Source organism: Lepidochelys kempii, chromosome 8, assembly GCF_965140265.1.
Source record: "Lepidochelys kempii isolate rLepKem1 chromosome 8, rLepKem1.hap2, whole genome shotgun sequence".
Lineage (NCBI taxonomy): Eukaryota > Metazoa > Chordata > Testudines > Cheloniidae > Lepidochelys > Lepidochelys kempii.
Genome location: NC_133263.1, coordinates 96841326 through 96851993, shown reverse-complemented (window position 1 = coordinate 96851993; position 10668 = coordinate 96841326). Strand labels below are relative to the sequence as shown.

Genomic DNA, 10668 nt, shown 5'->3' with positions numbered 1-10668 from the left:
CACTGGGGATCCCACAGCAGCCAAAGTGACCATTTGGGCAGCTATGGTCTCATTCTAGGCGTGGTGGGTGTGCCTATGCAAATGAGATCGGCCCCTGAAGTTCTTTTCCACAACTTGCCACACCTCACCACCAGATGTCAGGGTGGAGCTCATCCTGACACTGCTTACACTCCATTTGATCAACTAAAGCACAGCCACTGCTGGGTCTAGGGATCTCTTTCCTATCAGAAGCTGAAGTAGGACTCTAGCTCTGCCTCCTACAAGAAATAGGAAAAAAGCTCTGGTTTCATGGCAGTGTTCTGCTACACTTACCTGTTACCTTTTTTCCTCATAGAATAAAACTTACTTCTGAGAAACAAAGGAAAATACTGTAATAGCAAAGTGGGTTGTTATAGTGTATTTGGTTTCTATTGTTTGTATTCTGTTCCCTTGGTGTATTTAGGAGCAACTTTGCCACTGGTTTTCTGAAGTGAAAAGAGGAGAGTCACATACAACACTTGGTCTATAGTAGAATTATATTTTCAGTTCAGTGGAAATTGTACAGCAGCTTAACTGAGGGTGTAATTAGTCATTTGAGTGGAAAACTATTGCTACATTTGACAACTGTTAAATGTTAATATTGACCATGTTGGTCAGTAACAAATTCAATTTTGCAATGGTAGGGGGAAAGTGTTTGTTTTCTGAGTATAACAAAAAAGGAATGAATTATAGTAAAAATAAATTAAATGTTTTTAAGATATCTATATACCCTTTCAGTTGTTGGAGCTGTAAATATTAAAAGTATGTTCTACACAGTATTTAATATTTCTTTAAATAGTTATTTTGAAAGAGATGAGTTATCAGAGCCAAAAACAGATTTTTGGAGAAACATTAAATTCTCTACTCATTGTCTTAAATAAATATGGAAAACTTATAAAATATACCAAATATGTCTAAAACAAATAGGATGGTTCTTTTAAACACCCTTGTTTACACAGCAGGACATCTTAATGGTTACATCAATTTACATAGGTTTCAGAGTAGCAGCCATGTTAGTCTGTATTCGGAAAAAGGAGTACTTGCGGCACCTTAGAGACTAACAAATTTATTTGAGCATAAGCTTTCGTGAGCTACAGCTCACTTCATCGGATGCATTCAGTGGATTTACATAGTGATCAATGGCTCAATGTCTAGTTGGCAGCTGGTATCAAGCAGAGTGCCCCAGGAGTCAGTTTTGTTCAACATCTTTATTAATGATCTCTATGATGGGATTAATTGCACCCTCAGCAAGTTCACAGATGACACTAAGATGGGGGGAGAAGTAGATATGCTGGAGGGTGGGATAGGGTTCAGAGTGACCTAGACAAATTGGAGGATTGGGCCAAAAGAAATCTGCTGAGGTTCAACAAAGACAAGGAAGGAAGCACTTAGGAAGGAAGAATCCCATGCACTGCTACAGGCTGGGGACTGACTGGCTAAGCAGCAGTTCTGCAGAAAAGGACCTGGGGATTACAGTGGATGAGAATCTGGATATGAATCAGCAGTGTGCCCTTGTTGCCAAGAAGGCAAATGGCATATTGGGCTGTATTAGTGGGAGCATTGCCAGCAGATTGAGGAAAGTGATTATTCCCCTCTATTTGGCACTGATGAGGCACACCTGGAGTATTATGTCCAGTTTTGCTCCCCCCACTACAGAAGGGATGTGGAGAAACTGGAGAGAGTCCAGCAGAGGGCAACGAAAATGATTAGGGGGCTGGGGCATATGACTTACGCGGAGAGGCTGAAGGAACTGGGGTTATTTAGTCTTCAGAAGAGGGAGGGGGGATTTGATAGCAGCTTTCAACTACTTGAACGGGGGTTCCAAAGAGGATGGAGCTAGGCTGTTCTCAATGGTGGCAGATGACAGAACAAGAAGCAATGGTCTCAGGTTGCAGTGTGGGAAGTCTAGGTTGGATATTAGGAAACACTATTTCACTAGGAGGGTGGTGAAGCTCTGGAATGGGTTACCTAGGGAAATGGTGGAATCTCCATCCTTAGAGGTTTTTAAAGCCCGGCCTCACAACGCCCTGGCTAGGATGATTTAGTTGGTGTTGGCCCTGCTTTGAGCAGGAGATTGGATTAGATGACCTCCTGAGGTCCCTTCCAACCCTAATATTCTATGATTTCAAACACATTTTTTAAAAGGATAGCTTTTAAATACATGCAGCTGATTTACCACCTGATTGACAGTTTTAAAGATGGTCACATTTTCAACCTAAAATACTTGATGTAACGAGACAAATGTTTATATTCCCCACATGTATGGTCATATTATAATTTGCCTAAAATATACTTTGTTTGCTTGGCAAAGTTACCTCAAACTGGGCTACTGTGTTGCATGTTCACAATTATATCCTTAGCAAATGAATCCTGCAGACTTATGGGGTATATAAGAATATTTTTAAAATACTTTTAAGATACAAGAATTTGAACAACACAGAAAAGGAAATTGATCCATATTTAGGAAATTGATCATCAATCCTTCACATAAAAAGCAAATAATCTTGTAAAGCTTCCAATTCAGAGGTTTAAGAGCAGGTATCAGGAAAGAGTAGAGTTATAAAGTGTCAGTTTTGATAGCATGTCAATCACTGAGACCGCTAAAACAAAGCCAGCACAGAACCAGTGCTTCGGTTCTTATCTGATCATTAACTGATGCTCAAAGCATCAATTTAAAGACTGGGACACAAATTTATCTTAAGAGGTCTGACAAGAGTTTAATTCCAGGGATCTATAGAACTTCATTTGTTCTGCTCCAGAGTGCTAAATGGATAGAACAGTTAAAATATCGTTTTTTTTTCTAAAACTAGATATTGAATTCATCTACAGGAACTCAAAGCCACTCATCTTGGCTGTAATGAAAGTAAACAGTGTTCAAACATATTGTAATGAAAGTAAACAGTGTTCAAAGATTGAGATCTTGATTACATGGACAACTTTTAAATTAAAAAAATACAGGTTTCACCATTTTTATTAAAGACATTCACTTACAGTTTGTAAAAAAAAATCCTAAACATACATAAAAGTTCTATCCAAGAAGAGATAACGAATGAAAGTATCCCACCCCTTGCAACGTTACAATACAAATTCAAAATTATACAATTTAAATTGGCTTAATCTTGAAATGTAATCCAATGAGACTGAAGACTAGACACTTAAGGTCCTGCACCAGATAGTAAAACACTCGTAACCCTTCTGGATCCCTAAAGGACAAAAAACAAACATTAGTTTTCAAGTCTTTTCAAGAGTAGTTTCTAAAACTAAATGCATTAAAAAAAGCCAGTGCTAAGATTGTTCTGTTTCATCAGTGACCGTCTTAAAACATCATGGTTCAGTCTGGTACAGCTTTTTACTGTGGTAAATTGATAGTTACACATGCTTAGACTGAAGGACACATACTGTAAGTCTGGCCCACATTCACTACTTTACTTTTAAAAGGTAAAGCCTTTTTGTTCCACATATTAGTTTAATATCGTCACAGACTTTTAGGAACATGTGTTACAGAATCTTTTTAGTTTAGCTTAGGGATGAACTACTGTTCCTGTTGAAGTAAATGGGAGTTCTGCCATAGACTTAACGGGGCAAGGATTTCACTGTAAGAGTTTATAATTTCTTATTTTTTCAGACTCTTAATACATTTTGGGGGTTTTATGCACAGATAATATTTTATAATTCACAGAGGTAGTCTGCAAAATACCTTGCAGGTCATTTTTCTACACTACAAAAGAATGAGATTCTGCAGTGTAATAATTACCAGAGGATCCTCCAAAAGAGTCAGTTTGAGTCAACAGAAGTTTTTGAATGATAATGATCATCATGTATTAATGAGTGCTCCCAATGTAGATTTATAAATTGGTTGTAGTTACAATAGAGATTCCTGATTAATGACACCATTTTGGCAAAACGGGAATTATTCTCTACAAACTACGTACTTGGATTGATTTACGTCAATAAGCGATCCGATTTTTGATGTGGTAAAAGAGATGTGTTCATCACCGATTACAATTTCAAGCTCCTAGAAAATAAATAAAAAAACCAGTCAAATAGCAGAACTGCTTGAAAATTATGCTGGTTGATAGGAACAGTTTAAGCAGTGAGATAAAATGGTTTTACATTTAAAAACAGCAAATCTCATTATATGTGACAAACACCCAGGCACGCGCACTTTCAGAGTAAACTGCTCTACTACTCAGTGTTAAGTTTCACATATTTACTGATCTGTTAAAAATAAGATTCTAGTGGACCTTTCAGTTTACAAATAATGTTAAATACCCAGTTATGCTTATGACAAGCAACCAAATCCAAATTAAAACAATGTTAATAACGCAAGCAGAAAAGCTACTAACCTGCCGACCAACTCTGTCAGGTGGAGGCCATAAGGCATCATCTTCTTTTGTGATTTCACTGTCATCAATTATTCTCTTCAGTTCCTCCATCACACTCTTGTGTACATAGGCCTACAAGCAACATTTAAACATATCTTAATATACACCAAAGAGCTGATGCATACGCACAGAAAAGTACTTAATGTTTGAAAGTTGACATGCTGAAGACATTTTTAAAGTATTTCAGGCCCCTGAATCTCTGAACAAGAACACACGCTTTCAAAATGCAGAAAGCTCTTATGAGGATTTTCAATAATCAAATGCGTACAACTAATAAGAGGATGAACTATCAGCTTTCATAAGAAGTTAGAGAAACTGTCAAGACAGCTCTCCATATTACAAATATATATGACCATAAGTCCAAATTCTGACAACACTTATTCAGTTGAGTTACCCTTTCTTGGGCATGAAATCAATGGGAATACATGCATAAATAAGGAGCATTCAGGCATGTAAGGGTTTGCAGAAGCAGGCTATTATTCTGCTCCAAAAATTGGTTGTAGAAAAGTTGTTATGTCTAATCTATTTACAAAAGTTATTCTTCCTTATTCTATCTAGGATGAGCTGAGCATGAATGAAGTGCTCTTTTATTAGCCTTCTTGTAGGTTACAGAAAGCATTAACAAAACAGAATTTGTTCCGATGTTATGGATGTTACCATGCTAGAAGTGTTGAATGCACTCAGATAAATAGCTGACACCAAGCATTTAGTTGATCCTGGTCAACTCTTCTAGTCATGAAGAAGTAAAAGGCCCAGTCACTTTTTCTGGAAGGGACCCAGATTAGGAGGATCTAGTCTCAGGGGAGAAGAGAAAAGTGCATGTATGGGAGTAGTGACTCTACGGCATGTTCTCTGCTCCCCATCCCCTGTTTTGACTAGGGTGTACAACTAAGCAAGAAACAATAATGAACAATAACCTTTAAAAAAAAATTAGACGTGACAACTTTTTTACACTCAAAATAATATTACAATACCATTTATGCCAGATAAAACTAATTCCTAAAGTAAATAAGAACACAGGGAGAAAGGTGGCATCAGAAAAGGAAACAACAGAAAGGATGATTAAAGCACTGAACTAAGATTCAGGTAACAAGGATTCAATGCATGGCTTTGGCACAAACTGTGTAACCTGACTGCATGACCAAAGTCAACTGGAAACTTCCCTATGACTGCAATGGGCTTTGGATCAGGCCCTTAATTTTTCTCCATATGCAAAGTAGTTATAATCCGTCATAGAAATGGTAAGAGGATGAATTAATCAAATCAATTCCTGTTTGTGAGGTCATTATGTTGGATCATATTAAAGAAGTTCTGTATTAAAATCACAGATGAGTTTGATTCCCCATAATTAGTAATACCCTGGAATTTAAACTAAAAGGTCTCTTGGTTTTTGGTACTGTTTCTCTCCCTCTCTGTGTGAAACTTGCAAGCTGCTAATTGTGTTAGTACATTCTAAGACAGAGTCTGTTCTCAAAGCAATTCTTTGCAACAACAACTACTCACACAGAGAGAGACTCAAAGCAATACTCTGTAACAACAGAAACAGCACCCAGAGACTCCCCGCCCTTTTGTGTATTCATCTCGCTTTGTTAACAATTGTGATTAAAATACAGATAGAGGATGCATGTGGATGGATGCTTGGTGTGGATAGTAACTGAATGATCAGGGATGTGCCAGCCTAAGAATCCAGTGTCCATCGGCTGAAGAAGGCATTAAGTGGAAATAACCAGAGGACCCCCGGAGGACAGACTGGAATCCACCCAACAGCCTCAAGGATGGGAGAACCAAAGAACAAGATAACATCTGGCAGCACAGAGCCATCAGGAATGTGCCATCTGCTGACTGATTCAGCAACAGCATGATGAAGCAATTCCCACAGACTGGCATAGGAAGAAATTCCTATAAAAATGGACTCTAGAAAGTGAGAACTTAGGGGTCTGATTCTGCAAACCAACTTCCAGGAACATCAGATGAGCATCTGACAAGGCCCTGGCTCCCTCCTCATCTCCAGGCCACCTGGCCAGTGGCTTGGCATGAGCAACTCTAAGGCTGGTAACTATTATAACAACCTTGCAGAACCTGTGTGTGTGTGTGTATGAATGAATGTGTAAATAAATATGAAATTGAATGGAATGTTATCGCTATAACTAACTGCTTACTAAGATTCTTTCTGTATTCACAATAAATGTGGCATTTTGTCTTTTCCCCTTTAATAAGATCCTGCTGGTTTTTATTTTATTGGTATAACAATTAGATATTATGGTGATGGCGCCATATGGGGTAACTATAGCTAAAAAGCAGTTTAAAAGGAATGCTCACTTTGATTAAGTGTTAAAAGCCAATTATATAAATTCATGAAAACCACTTATTTGGTTCAGATTTATTTGCAGAGCATTCAAAGATATGGTATTTGTGTATTTGAGTAAACATACCTCTTTTCTGATCATTACATCATTTTTGTAATTGCTGTTGTTGGCATATCTCAGTTTTCCTGTTAAAATAAAGATGAATATTAGATTCAAACTACAATAGACAATGTTCTGCGATGGTCTATATTCAAGGATTGTAAAATGTAATAAAAAAAAGTGTGTGTTTGTATGGAAAGCCACATAAAGGGAAGAGTTTCAGAGTAGCAGCCGTGTTAGTCTGTATCTGCAAAAGGAAAAGGAGTACCTGTGGCACCATAGCGACTAACCAATTTAATTGAGCATAAGCTTTCGTGAGCTACAGCTCACTTAATCGGAAATGAGCTGTAGCTCACGAAAGCTTATGCTCAAATAAATTGATTAGTCTTTAAGGTGCCACATGTCCTCCTTTTCCTTTTATAAAAGGAAGAGCGAGCCACTGTTAGTGTGTGTTAAGTAGGTTGACTCAGCCTTTTATCTTTCCAGTGCTTAAATTGGACAATACCTCTACAAACTGAGGTTCTATTATATAATGGTAAATGTTGTATTTTTGGTACTTGTATGGTAGTGATTTTTTAAGATTGCTAATACTTCCTAATTAAACAGCTATAAAAACAAATCAATTAAATTGTTGCATAAAGATTTCCTCCAATGCCCTTGTCAAAATTTATATTCTGTCCTCCCTGTTGTGGGGACAAGCTGCAGGTCTGGCTGCCATTCCCACATCTTAGAGGGTGCTGTATTTTGATTCTGGATCACCTGAAAGTCATTTTGGATCCTGCGTATGAAAGCTGCTATATAGATGTAGGCCAGAGGTAGTCAATTATTTTATGTCAAGGTCCAAATTTCTTGGTCAAGGTATAGTCAAGGTCCAGACTCCAGAAAAAAGAACAAAACAACAACAATTATGATAATAAGCAAATAAAAAGATTTCTGGGTCCGTTCAAAAAATGTCTGGCAGTTCAGATTTGGCCCATGGTCTGCCTATTGACTACCCCGATGAAGGTCATCATCATTTGTTCCTGAAGTTTTTCAACAAAGGGACTCAGTTTATTCTAGGGTTCGTGCAGGTGGACCCATTCACAAGGTAGCTATTAGCTGAATACTCATCTGTAGAAGTGTTGCAGCTGCACAAGCCTCCCATAGCCTCTTCTCTGCTGAGAGGAAGAGCTGTAACTCACAAAGTTGGCAGTCCTGGCCAGGGAAGGAATGTAGCCAGGTTATCCAGGAAGATGCAGATTCAGGATATCTCCAGGCAGCCTATGCTGGTAGGATTCCATAAGAACCCCATCTATACTTTACAGCTGTCCTTACCTGGCTAGGTGGAGCTCCCTCAGCTGATTCAGATTGTGTGCAATTTAGAATCTCCTGTGGTAGCAGAGCTCAATGAAAGAAATCAAATACATTGGTGTATTAAATATTTACTAAGAAACTAAACCTGTTCCTAAATCCCTTTTTAGCAGACTATTACTGATGCATAAAGCATTGGAAGGCAGGAGTTGTAAATGTTTAAATAGCTGCAATGGACTTTATTTGTATTTTCTATTATTTCAAAACTACGCAACTGATTAGAGGGCTTGCACTACAATTATACTGGGAAATATGGCAATTAACTGCACTAGCAACATTTAATGATCACTTCTGAATTCGCTAGTAACAAGATTTTTTTGTAATAGGTTAATATAATTATGACCAACACTTTGACAATATTTAGTCAAAGAAATCAGATTTTACCTATTATTTTAAGGGACAACACCAAGTGAAGATAAATATCACTTTTGAATGTTTAGAACTCTTATTATTTTGTATTATTATAGTACCCCATCATAGCTGGTACCCAAACGTACCAGGTGCAGTTTAGCACCTCCTGGATGTAGTACATACACAGTAACAATCAGTCATCAGCACCGGGGTGGGGGGGCTAGAGCACTATGGCCCTCCCACTTTTTATAAGTGGACAGGACTGGCCCATTCACTTTTCACCACAGGTGCACCTCCTCTTCCCCATGATGCCCCATGAGTAGCTGGAGCCCAGCTGGGGAGCCCGGGCAGCGGGGGATGCCACAGACCCTCCACTTGCCTGGGGTGGGAGGGCCGAAAGCAGTCCCCGGCCCATGTCCCTGAGCCTGGGCCCCCCCGCCCAGGGCAGGTGGAGGGTCCATGGCCCCTCACAGCTGCCTGGCCATGCGTCTCTTACCATGGCTGGGCTGCGGCTCCGAGACCCCATCCCTGGGCTGGAGCCAGGTTGGGGATAGAGCCACACGTGCAGCTGTGGGGAGCCGTGAACCCTCCACCTCCCCTGGCCAGGGGCACAGACACTCTGGGCTGCTCTCTGCCCTCCCCTCTCCGAGGCAGGTAGAGGGTCCCTGGCTCTTGGCCCACTCCAGCTTCCGGCTTGGCCGGGGCAGAGCCTCAGGCAGAAGGGGCAGGGCCACAGAGGAGGCGGGGGGCCATGGCTCCCCAGCTTTTGGGAAGACTCCACCGGGGCTGCAATCAGTACTTGCAGATTAAAAAACCCCAAGCAGTCAATGGATGGAGAAAAGGCAGTATTCTCTCTATTTTACTGATGGGGAAGGAAGGCACAGGTAGATTAAGCGACTTGCTCAAGGTCACACAGGAGGATTCTGTGGCAGTGCCAGGAATTGAATCCAGATCTTCCAAATCCCAGTCCAGTGCCGCCTTCTCCTTCCTATATACCCCCTGTTCAGTTCCCCTCCCGTTTGTGTGGGTCTTTCACAAAGCAGCAGGGGAAGAGAAAAACCTCTACAAATAAGTGATGGTAGCAGCGAAAGCACAACGATTGCCAGGGGGGCCTGGGGCAGCTTCGTAGCTGAGACGACATCCGATGAAGGGAGCTGTAGCTCACGAAAGCTCACGCTCAAATAAATTGGTTAGTCTCTGAGGTGCCACAAGTCCTCCTGTTCTTTTTGCGAAGACAGACTAACACGGCTGCTCCTCTGAAACCACTTCAATTAAAGCTGGGGGCCGCGTAGCAGCCACAACTTGGGACTCGGCGGTCACTGCCCGGGCAGTGCCCGCAGACCCCCGCCTTTCGGGTCCGTGGGCGCACATCTCGCCCTTCTCCTGTCCGTCCCCCGGAAGAGCCCCTCCGCCCCGGCCCGCCCCGGCCCCGGCAGCCATGTGCCACCCCCCACCCCCTTCGCCAGGGAGCCAATGCGCTTTGCCCCGCTCCCCCGCGGGCCCCCGGCCCTCACCGTCCGGCCGGAACTCGAACTCCAGGAACTCGTGGCCGAATTTCCCCTTGTGCCCCACGTAATAGCGCAGGTAGAAATCGCTCCCCATGGCCACTCGACTCCGCTCCGACCGCCGAGAAACCGGCATGCACCGCGCGTCCGGCCCGCGAGACCAGACAGCCCCACAACAACGCTGCGCAGGGGCGGAAGCGGAGGGGCAGCTTCCGGGCAGGCGCAGAGTAATGACGCAATGCCGGAGGCTCGGCGGCTAAGTTGCGCGTGCTCAGCAGCAGCTGTTGAAGCTGCTGCCCTCACTCTGCTCTTGCTCCGGTCCGGTTCTGCCGGTGCTCCTTAGCGGGGTCCAAAGGGGCAAATCGGAGCGGGGAATGGACTGGCGGGCGGGGGGTGTCAAGCAGCTGGGGCCAGGAGATCGGCTTCAGGGCAAAATCAGGGCTTGGGGTGGGGTTAGGAGCTGGGGTTCAGCCCAGGGGGTGGCGCTGCCAGACTGTGACGGGGCAAAACCCCAGCATGGGGGGGTAACAGTTACCCCCGCTGAGATCAGCCACCTGCTGTGTTTGCAAAAATACGGGGGCAGAGGGGCTTTTTTATTTCCCTTCTCACAGGATAGTACATCTCAGCATGGGCTTCCCAAGGCTGGGTTCTTAA

General features: G+C 42.2%; 1 protein-coding gene across 1 annotated transcript; it reads right to left on the bottom strand.

Annotated features, from left to right (window-relative positions):
* Positions 1-2973: 2973 nt before the first annotated feature.
* MAGOH (mago homolog, exon junction complex subunit) lies at positions 2974-10200 on the bottom strand. The gene is made up of 5 exons (XM_073357656.1): positions 10024-10200; positions 6836-6894; positions 4365-4475; positions 3951-4033; positions 2974-3221 (listed from the first exon to the last, which is right to left on the bottom strand). The coding sequence occupies exons 1-5, from the start codon at positions 10148-10150 to the stop codon at positions 3122-3124; spliced, it is 480 nt and encodes a 159-aa protein (XP_073213757.1). The 5' UTR covers positions 10151-10200; the 3' UTR covers positions 2974-3121.
* Positions 10201-10668: the final 468 nt, after the last annotated feature.

Bases quoted from the DNA above. Each gene is read 5' to 3' on its own strand.
- MAGOH (XM_073357656.1), bottom strand. From the start codon at position 10,150: ATGCCGGTTTCTCGGCGGTCGGAGCGGAGTCGAGTGGCCATGGGGAGC. The intron at 6,895-10,023 runs GTGAGGGCCGGG...TTATTTTAACAG, and splicing joins GTTCGAGTTCCGGCCGGACG to GAAAACTGAGATATGCCAAC. The intron at 4,034-4,364 runs GTTAGTAGCTTT...TTTATTTTCTAG, and splicing joins CTGACAGAGTTGGTCGGCAG to GAGCTTGAAATTGTAATCGG.